At 39.4% G+C, this 16810-nt stretch overlaps 1 protein-coding gene across 1 annotated transcript in view; it reads right to left on the reverse strand.

Moving 5' to 3' along the window:
• The window catches only part of LOC133988238 (plexin-A1-like), a 223697-nt gene that overhangs the window by 22243 nt on the left and 184644 nt on the right, over positions 1–16810 (reverse strand). The window contains 3 exon segments of the mRNA XM_062427813.1: positions 1401–1412; positions 5669–5811; positions 12280–12514. Of these exon segments, the coding sequence (XP_062283797.1) occupies positions 1401–1412; positions 5669–5811; positions 12280–12514 (390 nt within the window).

A 16810-nucleotide genomic window follows, 5' to 3' on the forward strand; every position in this document is an offset into this window, starting at 1 on the left:
GGTTTATAAATGTGCCTTTCCTGCTCTAATCCGGGGGAAAGCGCAGCCTTTCATGTCATATTAGTCAAATTAAACAGGTGATAACAACACATTTTCCCAAAGAAAATATAATCCTTTAGTTCTGTAAGAGAAAAAAAACATTTTTGTCTGAAAAGTTTTACCCAGTATTTAATAATAATTTTAAAAAAATCATAATTTGATGTTTATTTCTGAAAGAACAGATGCAACTTTGGTTTTTTATCAAAAGGTAGCATCTGGTGCGTGTGAAATATTGAGAGCACCACAGATTTTAAAGGCATTTGTCAACCAAAACTAGCATCCTCTCATCTGCTCTAATCATCTTGCTCTAATAACCCTCATTCCTGCATATAGCTGGAAATACTCTGTGGGGATGTGGGTCAATGACGCTTTTTGTGTCCATGTGGTTTAGTCAAATTTAAAGGAGTTAAAATCTGAAAATAAACGTATGAATAACTTGCACACATTCTTTTTTTGGGACCCAGCATGACATTTCTGCTTTGAATCCATTTTGAGAGAATATATTAGAGGATTATGTCTAAGTGGTGTAACCATAAAAAAACGTTGTACCTAATACTTAAACTTGCTTAAAAACACTAAACTCTCAATAAAACACCACATCAACTAGTTTGGCATGATCTTACATTATAACTTTTATATTAAATAAAGGTAATGGAATACAATTGTTCTAAATATTACATTTAATCTGTGGAATCATCTCAAATCAAGTAAACCACATGTAGTGTCTTGTAGTGTAACCACCATTTAAGTGACCATTTTGTTAACATTGTGAAAAAAATCCACGTAACAGGAAGTGGTTTTACAGAGAAGAACCCCTGATGATCACAACTGCTGCCTGGCAAGGTTAGAAGCTCTTACCAATTACTCATAAATTGACAATTTTAGGACTTTGTCAGTTTTGCTCAGTGTACATGTCAAATGGTATGACCCTAGACTTTCTTTTGTGGTTACATCATTTGAAATATTCAGGAGCATTCAGTCTTACTTTCAATAAAAAAAGGTGCATATGTCATTTCAAATGACATAAAACCAACAAAAATACTAAACAAACTTAACAAACCTGATGCTGCTTTTAAAACTATTTCTTAAGATATTTTTGAATTGCTCATCTTGCCACTCTTATTTGTCACTGACTTATATACTAAAACTAGTGAATGATATTTTTTAATAATACTTAATGATACTTTCCAAAAAAACTGTGGAAAATTCATAATAAATGTCAACAAACGATAAGATTCTATATCTGGATTAAAACAAAAACAGAAAGACACAGACCTCTGAGCTTCCAGAGTTCGTATGAACGTCAACAGGAAATGCTTCTTTGTCAGCAGCTGGCCAAACAACGTCAGAGCCTTCTCCACGTTTGCTTGGACCTGAAAAAAGGCACATATGAAGTAACAACAGGGGAATAATGTTAGTAGAGAACAACTCTCTCTACACAAACATTTCTGTTCTTGTTTTTTTGCATTATTGAAAGATGAGCCCTCTGTCTTTTACAATCCTACATTTTCCCCAAACAACAAATACATAATGACAAGTTACAACAGTTTTTTTAAGGCTTGTTTTCCTTCTGTCTCCGTCCTGTTATAATGACTTCAAATAGCATGTGAAAAATACTGCTTTTTCTGTAAAACGTGTACACGGTGGAACGAGAAGTTGATTCTTTTTTTTGAAGTCGTCGACCTTTTTGAATACAAAAATTAGGCAGTTGCGACAAAATTTTTCAAGCAACCGCCTAACCAATCTTTGTTTTGCATAGTTAGAGACAACTATGGGAACTTTGTGTGAGCAAAATCAAATGCTGAATATTAAAAACAACATAAAGATTCTAAACACATCGGTGAGCAGACACTTTCTTCCTCCACCGTATAATGAGTTGAGATTGGCTTGTAAACAGCAAGTTAAGACTGATTGGCTTCTCTCTCTCTCTCTCTCCTCTCTCTCTCTCTCTCTCTCTCTCTCTCTCTCTCTCTCTCTCTCTCTCTCTCTCTCTCTCTCTCTCTCTCTCTCTCTCTCTCTTCTCTCTCTCTCTCTCTCTCTCCTCTCTCTCTCTCTCTCTCTCTCCTCTCTCTCTCTCTCTCTCTCTCTCTCTCTCTCTCTTTTCTCTTTCGCTGCACTGCTGGGTTTTGTTTCTCAGTTGTTGCTCTCCAAATGATTTAGCAGACAATTTGACATAATTGTCTTCTTGACATCAGGGGGCGGATGGCTCAATGCGTCCTCCCGTTGAATATCGATAAGACGAGAATTTTAATCATCGGCCCTGAGTGGGTTGCACACGCACGTCAGCAGTCTGGGCTCCCTGTGTAGTCAGATGATGTATTCGTCTATGCATCTTTAATGATAAGATAATTGTCATTTCTGTTTGATTATCCTCATGCAATAGAGAATGCAAACATCCATTTTGACAGCTCAAAAAAGTCACGTTTAACCCTTTGCTGAAATTGTTATTTACACACACACAGAGAGAGAGAGAGAGAGAGAGAGAGAGAGAGAGAGAGAGAGAAGAGAAGAGAGAGAGAGAGAGAGAGAGAGAGAGAGAGAGATGAGAGAGAGAGAGGAGAGAGAGAGAGAAGAGAGAGAGAGAGAGAGAGAGAGGAGATGGAGATGAGAGGAGAGGAGAGAGAGAGAGAGAGATCTCTGAGAAAGAAAAGAGTGGAGAAGCATTGGGGTGTGTGTGTACCAGGGTTGGTGACAGAGTTGCACCCTGCTTGTTCCACTGGCTGGCACCTGTCACTCCTCATCAACAACACACTAAACCCCCCCCACCACCCCCCCAAAGATGCCTTTCTTTCTCTTGCTCTCTCGCTCCGTCTTCTTCACCGCTCTAATTCTCTCTGTGGCGCTGATTGTTGACTGTTTCACATCGTTGGTCTTCTCCATTTTAATTTCTCCTGCTCTTTGTCTTCGTGTGTCTGTCTCACACACGAAGGCACACTTTTTTTTCCTTCACCTATCTCTCTCTCTCTCTCTCTCTCCCTCTCTCTCTTTCTATCATCATTCTTTTGTACCACTGTAACGTCTTTCTCTTTCTCCCCCTCCAACGTTGCCATAATAAAGTGTCTGGGCCTCGCTCTAAAGTGCTAAATGAGATTCTTGGGCCTCCAGGTGGACACTGAATGTACTGTGTGTGTGCGTGTGTGTGTGTGAGCGCGCATGTGTGTGTGTGTGTGCGCATGATAGAACGAGAGACAGATGGAGATGCGTGTACACAGTGTCTTTACCGAATTTCAAAGATAGAATTAGGAAGGGTTCATCCACATATCTACAAGACTGTGTGTGTGTGTGTGTGTGTGTGTGTGTGTGGGGGGGGGGGGGGGGGGGGGGGGGGGCCTGTGTGTAGTGTGGCTTAAGGGAGAGAGAAGTCACACACAGCAATAAAGCTAAGGGCGTTGGTTTACACAGGCCATTGGATTACACCCTGTGGGAAATACAGAGGCTAGAGGAAGGAAGTCTAGACATAACTATAAAATACAGAAGAGCCCAAATATGTCTGCCTGACACCTCGAGGTAAAAGGTGCATTTGGATCAGGGGACATCTTACCTACAGTGTCATGTCACTAGAGATCTCGATCTGTTACGCATGTACAATATATCCTTACAGTGACAAGTCAAAAGAGAAAACAAAGATCTTTTGGGAGATTTCCGGCTGACAGGTTGATCGAAACCTGTCAGGAGCGACTTGTTTTAAGTTTCATGCTAATTTCTAATTTTGCTCACAGAACTTCTTCAGTGTCAGACCAAAGAATCAAAGCAGTTCCAGATCTTGCGGACTGTGTGTTTAGTAAGTTCAAGGCCAACAGAGTGGCGACTCGTCTTTATAGATGATCTGACTGTGTCATGTCAAAACTGTTATGCATATGAATTCAGTATTTTAAGCCTTATCAGATGAATAATTTAGAATAAGGACCTCTAGTATTTAGAACAAGCTGCTCAAGAAACATAATGTGAAGAAGGCATCACTTGTTATTTTAATACATTTAATCAATATTTCATATTTATGCTGCTGCTCTTATTTTCAGGTTGTGAACTTTAATTAGGCTATAAGTAAAAACTATAGTGCTTCTGGCTTCATCTTTTGTTGTAAAAGGTACAAATGTCAATTAGATAGTAATCTGCATAATAAATAAAGAAACATTTTTAAAAAGGGTTATTATAATCATCTGTTTGTAGTGATCAGTCTGACTTGGACAGACGTAATCATTCTAAGTTTCCACTCTATATAAAGTTTAAATGTAAGATTCTGTTACTTTAGTTTGTTGTCAAAGAAAAAAGTGATGGTGAAAAAAAAGGTGGGTATACAATAGCAATATTTAGTATGAGGTTGAATTGAATTATGTTACAAGCTTTATGTAAGCATAAAAGTGCTAAACCAAATGAAAAGGTGGGAAAATGAGTTATTATTTCTCACAATTTGCATTATGACTCGTTTTATGTGAAAGATTTAACAGTCTCTGAAGAGCACAGTGGGCGTTTTCTACATCCAGGGATCATTTTATTGTGTTTAAGTAACAAACCCTTCTAGCCAAAAATAAGACGGGATGAATCACTGAGAATGAATCAAAAGAAGAAGAAGAAACGGCAGCTATGAGACCACCCGGAGGACTTTTTTCTTCTTCTTTTTTTCCCCTCCTAAGATATAAATCTACTTTCTGGATTAGAACGATTAAACGAAGCTGTAAAAGGTCAAAACAAATTATTCCTTGACGCCAAAAAGTCAGTGCTCCAATCAAAGCCAATGGAGCAGCACCGGATTCTACGTCTTAATGATAGCGTTGATTACAAACTTGGCTCTCTGGTTTTCTAGCTTTGGAGGAAGAGTAGTTTATGTTGACATACTATTAATTCTACTTCCCCTTCGGTCTCAGCGCTATCTCCATTCGGCTGTGCTGGCAAGGTGGTTGCATATACTGGTTTAATTAATAACTTAACAGTGATGTATAATGCAAGTAGCAACCCTAATAACCCTGAATCATGTTTCTCCCTCTCTACTCTTATCTTCTTGCCATATTTCCCTTCAAACCTTCCCCACAAACCTTTTTAACTTCTCTTAATCTTCACGTACATCTTCGACAATGATTCTTTTCTGTCACTTTCGAGCAATCCTCAATTTAAAACTCTACTTCCATGCGTCAAGAGTACATGGCGAGCACATGTCCAATGAGATCAGACTAATGACGATACTAAGTCTTTTGAAAAGTCATTTGCATTCATTGAGACAAACTGAATACATTAAGACAAAGTAGGTGAAATATAGCCGATGTGATTAAGGTGAATCTCGTCTGGAGCTCCTCTTCTTGCTTCATATCTTAGACTTTTTTTTTTTTTTTTTTTTTGAGAGGCTTGTGTTTGATGAAACCTGTCACGGGATAATGGCTACAAAGGTTTTAAGCAGTAAAGCCAGAAGGACACTTTCATGCCATTAAATCCAACTTTGTGAAACAACTTGCTGAAGTGAACTCCTACTTTTGAGGTGATTTCTTAAGCTAAAGCAGCTACTGTCAGTTTCCAGCTTGTGTTAGTATATTAGTGCGGCGGTGTAATGTAGTTCTTGGTTTCCGTTGCGACTGATGGTTAGTTTGGTTCAGTTTGGTTCAGTTTGAAGTTTGTTTGGTTGTGTACTGACCCGTACCTCCATCTCCTTGAGTACAGGGTGGTCCTCGATGCCTGGGAAGAGGACCCTCATCGCGTAAGTCCGATAGTCCAGGAAGGGGATCCCAGCTCCGTCCAGCTCCTGGGTCAGTTCGTGGATGTCTGTCTGAAGCTCGGCAAAGGCTGCAGCGAAAAAGAGGCAGGGGGACGAATAAGTTGACAGGATAAGAATAGCCATAGTGAAGGTTTGCTTGTAGACAGAGATACAGTAGCAACAGCATAGCCATTTTACATCGTATGGAGTAATAGGGGATTTTTATGTGGACTTCTTTGTTTTTGATAATTTGTTAAAAGCCCTGCTAGTAGACCTTTGACTATAATACAGTTTGTTTTTGACCAAATAATCCCATTAACTGTTCATGGCTGGTCATAAAGGCTCGGTCACACCAGCATTTAAAATGGAATCATTAAATCAGTGATTCACATGCATGGTGGAGGGGTGGGAGGGTGGTGAGTGAACCTGACCAAACCAACTTAATTTAACTTTTGTTAGCTACTAAACCATCCACTTTTATTTAATCCATCTCTACCTGTGTATAAACGGCTCCATAATGGAGATACTAATGTTGATACAAGTCACTCTCAGTACACGGTTGTAGTCTATATGAATGCTGTTTATACAGTTTCAAAAGGTTGTTGTATGTGTGTGTTTTTCCCCTTGATTACCTTGAATTTGGATGTACCACTTGTCTTTACATTACATTCTTTGTCAGTGCTAATAAGGGCCCGACCAATACTGGATTTTTGGGACCGAAGCTGATACCGATATTGAGTGAAAAAATTCTGACATCGATATATTGGCCGATAATCTTTACAGAAAATATATACATAAGCATTTTCTGTGAAGATGCCTCTAATCTAATGATGGTATGATATTTTTCAGTTTAACAATACATTTTATTGTATAAAATGACATCAGTGCACTGAAATAGCAAACTTCTCTGGAAATGTAATAATTAGAATTAGCTATGAATTTAAACAAACATGCGGAACAAACAAAAAAACAACGTGCATATATTAAACTTGAATTAAGAAAAAGGGTCAAATATACACACAATGCTGCCAATATAACTTTAAAAAAATAACAAAAAATATCGGCACATATCAGACAACATATTTACCGATACCGATATATATGTGATAAGTCAATATCGGTTGTGCTCTAGTGCTAATCCCTCACTGGCTTCCCACTTGAAAATAATTAACCTATGTTTCTTTACTTTGTGACATGTGGGCCATAGAAAGCACCTCCTCGCCTACTTGGACTTGCTTTGATAAATTAGAAAGGAGCAGGTTAATGCTATCAATCCACGCCGTATCAGTTTCATTATGCTGTGAAAAGCAGAGGTCGAAGGGTAATTCGGTAATTATATGGTGCCCCCGCATTATACTACACTCACGGCAGTGATAACAAAGATGGACAGTGGATATTAAATGAAACCAACACACGTGGCTGTAAGTGTGTGAATGCAGACAGACAGTGTAAACAGTGCATCATTTCAGGTAGAATGTCTGAGTCTTATAAAAAAGAAAGAGATAGACTGTAATGTTGGGAAATAAAGGTCAGACATGATGAAGAAAGAAGCTCACAAAGGCAATAAATGAGAACTAAAACACAGACAAGACAGAGGCGTGAGGGAATATAGGGACAGATATATATTAACACATAATAACGTCCAGAAATCAGCAATTCAGCTGCATTTTTCTAAAGGACATGTTATTATGTGTAATTTTTCTACAATGTTTTGTCTGAGAAACTTTGAAATACACATAAATCCTGAGCTAACACCTTTGTATTGAAGGGTACGGTTACAAAATATAGCAGAGTGGTTTGTCTTCCTTGGTGTTTGAGAATCGACAAATTCAATAACTGCTTGTCCAAAAAAAAAAAAAGAAAGAAAGACCCCAAACAAAGGGAGGCAAAAAGGGAATGCAAGCTTGGGGAGAGAAAGACAGAACCAGGAGACAGAAAACAAAGTTCCTGGAAAGGAAAGTCAATTAATTGCATGAGTGGATAATTATTAAGAGAGCGACGGATGAGTTTTCATGCATAATTTCCCCCAGCTGTTATTGGACTGGTTGGTCCACAAGAGAAATGGAGAGGAGAGGAAGCAGAGGAGATAAAATAAAGGGAAAAAAAGGAGAAAGGAAAGATATGGAGGCAATAGAAGTGAGGATAGTAAAGTAGAGAGGTAGAGGAAATTCAGGGGACATGATTGATTAGGTCTAAGAGGAAAGAGAGTGAAAGATCAGGAGGTAAATGAGAGGAGGAGTGGAGATGTGGAGATGAAAGAGGAGAAAGACAAAGGAAGGAGGAGAGGTGGATGGGTACAAGGGAGTAAAGGAGACTCAAATTAGAAACTGGTTTGTTTCTTTTTTCTCCCCTCTATCATCTACTCCCCCTTTCTCTGTCATCCTACCTTTCACCCCTTTTCTGTCTGTTAATCAGTCCTTTATTAATTACTCTATTATAGTTCTGCCAGAGATGGAAAATATACTGAACGCCCACAGAATATTCTCCTATGATTGTCAGGCAGGTGTCAAAAATAAGTCAAAATAATACATCAAACATGTTTTAAATGATGAGTTAAATCACCATTTATCAGCATTCAATTATCATGAATCTATAGGTAATAACATCAATAGACATGTACTTGTATTTGTAATGAACCACTTACCCCTAACTGATTGAAATAACTATAAACTTTTTTAATTATAACTTCTATTTATATGCTTAGTGATCATTGTATAAGCATGAAAATACACTACAAGAGGTCATCTGGGTTCATCTTTTACACTTTAAACGATTTTTGAATTATATTTTTTAAAATAAGCACCTTCAACTTCATGTTTTAATATGTTTAAAAGTGTTTCTAGTTGAAATAAGTGTCTGTTCACTAAGGCTTAAAGTGAATGAGAGGGGAGATCAGATTTGTTTAACTAAATAGAAAGTGAGGAGAAAAGAAGGAGGAAATGTTTTGCCAACTAACATCTGTTATTTTATTTATATATTTTATTAGTTTATTTGTCAGGGACCGTGTATATTAATAAACATATCTGTAAATATGCCAGAATTAGCCCAAAGGCTAGTTTTCATCTGTTGTCCCTGGACAGATGTGAGCTGGCAGCCTAAAATCAAGAAAAAGATTTAAAACATTATAAGACAAGTTAGTTACAATAAGTGCAACACGTTTGTTTTTGTCATTCTTTTTGTGTGAATCTGTGTGTGTGTGTGTGTGTGTGTGTGTGTGTGTGTGTGTGTGTGTGTGTGTGTGTGTGTGTGTCTGCAACTGACTGTCTGTTTATGTCTACATATGTGGGTAATTGTGATTCTCTGTATTTTTGAGGGTTTAGGAGTATGCATAAAGTGTGTGTACATAATTGGGCGGGTGAGGATAATATAATACCTTTGATGACATCTGACTACGATTGTATGGAAGTTAGCGGTCGAGCAATTTAAGCAGATCAAAATTATGCCATTTAATTTCTGGAAGGAATGATAACTATGTTGAAAGGTTATCTCCATTGCTTCTACCAGTAAAACTATGTGATCCAGTGGAATTTCCCCGATGTTTAAAAAAAAAAGCCAAAGACACCACCAAAAACACACAAAGAACACCAGGAATCTTAATCTACAGTATATTTTCATATGAATGAATGTCTCACTGTCACCTGATGTTGTCCTATGATATGATCCAACATCTAGTTTCTAAGAGCTTTTCCCTCATCTGCTATAAACACTGTGTCGGGTAGATTTTTTCGTGGGAAATTCCTCATGTGTTTCTGCTTCGAGTAGAGAAAGTAATGAAAACAATGGTGTCATAACTAAACAAACTGTGGGAGGTTCAGTACAGAAAGGCCACAGCAATAAACAGCTCGTGTCACAGCCAATGAATGTTTCCTATGATTGAAAAGATAATTTGCCATGTTGCACATAAAATCCCCCACTCCCCCCCCAAAATAACATCTCTATTACCTCCCCTGAACTAAAGAGTGACACTTGCCAGTCATCTGTTGTCATTTCTAATGTGTAACTAATTATCCATGTCTGCCAGTTTGGAAGAGAGTCGGCTTGATGTCTGCTCACGGATGACTGAACCAAACGTCCCCTGTCTTTTCCCTCAAGACTCCTAAAAGCGATCCCGATCTCACGCTCGCACGCCTCCTTTTTTGCTATCGCACACGCGGCGGCCCGCCCACTTCATCTGTTCCTCCGCCCACACGCGCTTTCTCGTCCCACCGAAGGCCAGCTGGGGAGTGCAGCAGGCAGGGCGGGGATGCGTTTCGGGTGGGTGAGAATAAGGCCGTACTTCGCTTCCTGGAAAACTCAATGCTTTTATTTCTATTGACTCAAATAGTGTTTAATGCAGGAAATAGTGGAACCACACACACACACACACATTGCGGAAAATGGCAGCATCTTAAAATGAGCTACTACAACAAGGCAGGAACATTTTTTCTGGAAAATGTCACCTCAGTCAGGAAATGATCGCTCTGAAACTGCAGCGCTCTCAATGACAAGCTGTCGCAGTTTTTTGTTTGACAACTGATCCTCGGTGGCTGATAGAGCCGTGACTCCGTGTCATGAGTGCAATGTAATCATATTACAACCTTGTACCATTACCATGGAGTGTAAACACGCGGCCTGTCCTTACATCAGTCATCCACACTCCGCTAAAGCTCGCCGGCCTCACATCAGCTCGATCTGGCTCACCTCTCAGCGCTCCCGTTCGAGTGAGTCTCTCGCTCTATTTCTCTTTTACCTCTCACCTCTTTCTGAGAAATCTCCTTGTTACTTTCACCTCTCTCGCTCACTCTTTGCGTGCTGTTACTTTCCTATTTTGCTGTTGTGTTTTTTCAATCGGAGGTGCGGGTGGGTGACTGTTGTGTTAGATGGTGCTTTCCATCAAAACATCAAATGTGGGAATTTCTTCGGAGGAAAAAAAAAGATCCATCCCTTCAGTGGAGCTACTGATACATTGTGAATCTACAGTTTGCAGAGGTGCGGTGAAGCTGTCCTGGCAGCTCGTGGTAGAACGACACCATCTGTGTGTCAGCATGGCATACCTGTGAGTGGACACATACTGTAGGTGGACACTTCATACAGTACATACTGCACTGCACCATTTGGTTTGCCTGTCGACTGTATTTATCTCTTCTAATTACAGTAGAACTTCAACTATATTAGTTGTGAGTTCTTTCTGTTTGTTTGTTCCTTCTTATGTTGTAGGATTTTATATAAATTCTATTATGGGGAACTTTAGAATTTTTTTTTGCTATGACTCAGCATTTGCCTCAGTGAACATACCCAGCAGTAAAGCTGTTATCAGTGATGATGGAAGGATATCTTGCTCTGTGTCTCTTTGCAGTTTCATTCACATTTAGAAGTACCCATCTCTCTATCTCTACATGACTCTTTAGCTAAAAATTGCCCCTAGGCAGCTCATCTCTACAGGCTCATCCTCAGTGTTATGTGTGGCAGTCGTGCAAATGAAGTTTGGGAATGTTATATTTGCTATTTTAAACAAAAATAACCAGCTAGTCTGACTCTGTCCACAGTAACAACCTACCTTCGTCTCCAAAGCTCACTATCTAACACTATATCTTTCACTGGTCTTCTTGTCACCTTGAGGTTGCTAGGCGACCAGCAGAGACTCCAAGAAAACACTGCGCCTGGCTAAGAAATAGACTTGCACATTTACCCCCTCCTAAAAAACTGTATCTTGTTATTACACTTCAGTTTTTATAAAGATTAAACAAACAAGATATAAGATAGGTGGACTTTGTTTCCTTTAGACAGAGCCAGGCTAGCTGTTACCCAGTGTTTTTAGTCTTAAAGGGGATCTATTCTGTTTATTTCCAGCTCTGTATTTTTATTCTGTCACTCCATTAGATTAACTTTGCATGATTTAAAAAACTCCTTATTAGAGCCCGACCGATGTATCGTTTAACCAATATTATCGGCTGATATTGGCCTATCACAGATATAATGGTATCGGTTTTGATGCCATCCTATACAGTACGTGCCTATTTTTACAGAAAGATCTATAGGCTGCATTTTATGTATATTTAAAATTTTTTCCTAATTCCTAATTTTTTACTCTCTAATATTGGTATCGGCATCGGCCCCAAAAGTCCAGTATCAGTCGGGCCTCCTTATTTATCTTATACTGGCCCTTTATACAGCCCCTAGGTTCAGCTTATGACTCTAACTGGCTGCTGGCTTCAGCTTCATATGTACTGTACAGACCAGAGCAGTATTGACATTTTCATTTAACTCTCAGCAAGGGAGCTAATAGACATATTTTCTCAAATGTCAAACTATAACTAACACCATCACTACAGAATTTCAGGTTCTGTTGTGAAATGATTGTATCACATTGGTAGAATTTGCTGTACTAATTTAATGGAAAAACAAAATGATATAACTGAGTACCAGAATAAAAATATTAACACACCATACAACTAAGTTACTTTAGATTACCGTATGTAACCAATAGGTTGACTGTATTTTCTGAGTCTGAGTGCAGACTATTTAACTTTGATTAAAACTATGAATAAAACTTTGTCCACACTCTGTTTTCTACCTACCTTCTTTACACTCCAGGGCCACTCTGGACTCCAGGTTGTCCATCTGGAGCTGAAGACGTTTCAGTGTGCGGTCAGCATCCCTAGACTTCCTCTTATAGGCTATCAGCACGGCGATGATGACCAACAGCAGCAAGCCGCCGCCCCCTCCGATGCCGATGATGGCCGGAAGAGTCAGCAAGCTGTCTGAGTAGATGTGGAGAGTGCCAGGGGAGTACTCGAACCCGCCGGCGCGGATCTAAACACACACACAGAAACAGATTTTTAATGACCGAGGGAGAAAATAAATAGAGAAGTTTCTGCAACTCCCTGCTTTATTCACACAGTTATTCACCAGAGAGAGTTGCTTAGTATAACCTCCCTCCTCTGCTGCCGGCCACTGAGCAGCTGCGTTATCAGAGCTGAAAGTTCAGTGCGTTGCTCAAACGCAGCTCCAAAGCAGTCGTTAAAAGAGTGGAAATTGCTACTTATTTACTTTCCCCGAGCACATTTTACCAGTTAGTCTGGGGATTTGAACTTGTGCCTTCTGGAGAGACATTAAAAAGTTGGGCAGTGGGCCATTCCTCCTGCAGAGAATAGATTAGGTGGTCGCTCTGAAGAGATCGAAAGTTGGTGGTCTGATGAAAGAAGAAGTTGGTTGACCCAATCTCTACCTCAAGTATCATTAAATTTTTATACGGCTCTGCACTCACTCTAAACAGACCCATCTTTGACAGGATTATGCTGGGGAGGCTTACATCACCTTGACTGCTGCGAACATTTCTTGTCGGAAAAGGTTTTCTATTGGTGCCTTAAGGGGGGGCCGGCTTCAGAAGGCTTTGAAAATGAAGATCTCACGAGTTGACTCAGCTCAGTCCTATTAATGACTTTCTACTTCTTCGGCGTTTAGAACTATCGACTTTAATTGTGGTCAGAGAGTGAATGTTGGTGTATGTGAACAAGGTTAAAGCAGAGCAATGGAGGTTAAAGTCACAGACACACACGGACACATAAGACACCCAGAACACACACGTGAATATACACCATGCACATAGTCACACTCAGTATAAGTAATCAAACAAAGTAATCACTAGCATTTAAATCTCTCCCCAAGGAGCCATGCTAATTATGGGAAGTCAAACACATGTAATGTTTTTTTTATTTTTTTGCATAACTACATTTACATAAGTGCATAACACGCTCACACACCCACCCACACACACACAGCACTGGAATCCATCAAATCAAGCTATCCACCAGGGGGGTTGATAACCGATTCAAATGAGGTGTGATTATGTGCTTTGAAGTTCTTGTAAGTGCACTTTCATTTTAATGTTATCCAAGTCTGATTTAAAAAAAATAAATAAATAAATAAAAAAATAAAAGAGAGATGCTGTTATATCAATATCAATATAGTCAATACCTACAAATTAAATTGGCAATAGTAAAGACAATTACACCTGTTTGTATAAGATTAAGCGGCCAATTAGCTGTGCGGACATGATCGGCTTGCAAAGCGGTTGGTTTGCTTGGGAGCTAAATTAAATTGTAAAAAATGTTAATAGGGTATTAAAAGTCAATATGGAGATGTCAGTGAAAGTTTGAGATGTAGCCAATACAATATGTTTCTTGTATTAACAGTACATGATACTGTGTTGATGTTGGATATGGAATAACTTGAGGTGTGGAGTTAGAGAGAACTTTATAGCCTGCTCTTCATCTCTGTTTAAGGCTAGAAGCTCCAGGCTACATTAGCCACTTAGCAGTGGATAATGTGCACAACACACCACAGTAAAGTAAATTAAGTCTATTTGCATTGTGGGTAATGTAGGCAGCAGATTTTGACATGAGGGAGAATGTATGGGATATAAGACAATGCTATAGGAGTGCAATGCTAAATTGGTGCAATCATACTTTATGACTCACAGAAAATTGAATCTTACTGTGAAACAGGCATGTCCAAACTATCCCATAAAGGGCAGTGGCTCTACAGGTTTTTGTTCCAACCAATCAAGAGCACACGATTCGACCAATCAGCTGTCCGAAGACTGAGATCAGTTGATTAAATGAGTCAAGCCTGGTGTGCTCCTGCTTGGTTGGAATGAAAACCTGCAGCCACACGAACCCTTAATGGAATAGTTTGGACACATCTGCTGTAAAACTAGAGTATAATTACTAGATTCAATTATAAAGAGATGAATTACTAGAGAATATTATTAGAGCAAATTAATATTTTGGGATGTGTCGGCATGGGATGGGATTTGGTGGCCATCAAACACAACATTTGGAAATTGAACTCAGAGTTTAACAGGAAATATGTCATAGTAGGAAAAACACAGGTGTAGATAATAAAATAAGTGATGGCTGGGTTCAATTTAGCTGCTTCAGTTTCAGGGTCCTGGTATTGTCCATGTTGGCTCAATGTCATACTGTCATGACTTATTGGGACACTTGAGTAAAATATTAGAATAAAGGGAACATAATGTTATTAATGACACCTGTGCTTTTCTTAATATTTTATTATTTGATTTTCTTCTTGTATTTCTTTTTATTTTAATACCCCACCTCACATTTCTGGTTTTACCCACTTTATTTTACATTAACTTTAGTTTCCTCAGTTCTCTGTTTATTGAGTCATTGAGTTGTCTGTTTTTACTATGTAAATCTCTCTGTGTTACATTACTATATATGAAAAGTGCTATACAAATAAAGTGTGATTGATTGATTGGTAATATGACAAGTGTCTGCTATGAAAAGGGCATACTGGCATAATAGGAGAAGCAGAAAACATAACTTTTGAACGTCCCATAAAATGAACAGGGGTCTGGCATGTTTCCATAAGGAGGCACTTAACATAAACATTAGTGACAATTCAAATGCATATATTGAGGAAATGGAAGCAAATTTGTGGATGAGTCTAATGTATGTCGCCACAATTTGTTATGTTAACGACTTGCTGTTTGTTTGTTTTTTTTATACAGAGCTCGCCTGACTCATCCAATCTGTGCTCAGATACTGAATATACAGGATTGTATATGTGAATGTGAAATGAATCACTGCAAAAAGAACATTCTGAAAAATGGAGGTGCGTGGTTGCAATGTTTCCCCTCCTCAATTTGCCAACTGGTATCTCTTATCTAATTCGAGGTCACCGGTACATCAGATACAATTAACCAGGGGAAGCGTATCCTCCCGTGACATGAATGCAGCACAAGTAACAATCACTGTAAGCCGATGACACATTTTCCAGGCGTTTGTCTATTTTTATTCTCCTGACAAAACTGAAGGACTTGACGGAGAAACTTAAAAAGCTGAAGGCCAAAACAACAAACAAGTTTCTTCGAAAAACTCAAGGGAGGCACACAGCTGCCAACACACAGCTGAGCATCACGCAAACACACACACACACACACACACACACAAACACACACACACACACACACACACACACACACACACACACACACACACACACACACACACACACACACACACACACACACACACACACACACACACACACACACACACACACACACACACACACACATCCAACATTTCTTTACTGTACGCCCCCCCACACACACACACACGCACGCACACAAAAACACACATGAGAGCTCAGTGTGTCTGGACACCCATTGGGGTCCCCTGTATGTAGGTCATTCTATGTGGGGAATATTATTGTGTTACAGCTGCGTCCTTCCATTTATATCATTTAGCTCATGTTTATTTGTTCGGGAAAGATACGATTTACAATGCAAATCCCTAGAAGGGTCTTTAAAATAACAGACGTTCTTCCATCAGCGCCGATGCACGCAAAGGCAAAGTTGTGCACGTAAACACAAACATATGAGCGATCGCGTGCCCACACTGACACGCAGAAAAAAACACCACACATAAGCCACGGACACAGACTAACACTGCATGTAGTAACACACAAAGACAGCAGAAGAGATAGGAACAGACAGCTCTATTTTTTCTTCGGCTATTGTCAGGCGAAGGACTAACTCCACCACCCCCGCCAACACATCGCATCGCTTCGATATTCAACATGACATTTTGTTCCAAAAAAAAAAGAAAAAAGAGAAATGGGGGGGGTAAAAAAAGAAAAAAGAAAAAAAATCAAGTGTGTTCCACCTTGGAGCTGGCTGGTTCTGTTGAGAGCTATCATATTGAATTACATGGATGTGCTGTCAGTGGCTTTCTAGGTATATTGGCTGTAGCTAGCGGGAGTAAATGTCATAAAGATATAGTGAAATGACTGTGAAAGGACATTGGTGATAAGTTTAAAGGGGAGGAGGAGGAGGATGAGGTGGGGGGTTGAGTGGGTGTACTGACGCGATATTCAGACAAACATCTGAATATATTCAGAGTGAGTGCTTGTGTCGCCCCAGCTGAGATTTGACCTTCCTCGATACAGATGCTCCAGGAGCTGCGCGCTGATTTTGAAAGTCTGCTCCAGTCAGAGTGAATCAGGGATTTCAGTCTGCGGCTCTGTTGACAGCTCAACAGTTTGGACAAGTACAAGCTGAACGCTTGCTGCGGGACGCAC

Source organism: Scomber scombrus, chromosome 10, assembly GCF_963691925.1.
Source record: "Scomber scombrus chromosome 10, fScoSco1.1, whole genome shotgun sequence".
In the NCBI taxonomy this organism is placed as follows: domain Eukaryota; kingdom Metazoa; phylum Chordata; class Actinopteri; order Scombriformes; family Scombridae; genus Scomber; species Scomber scombrus.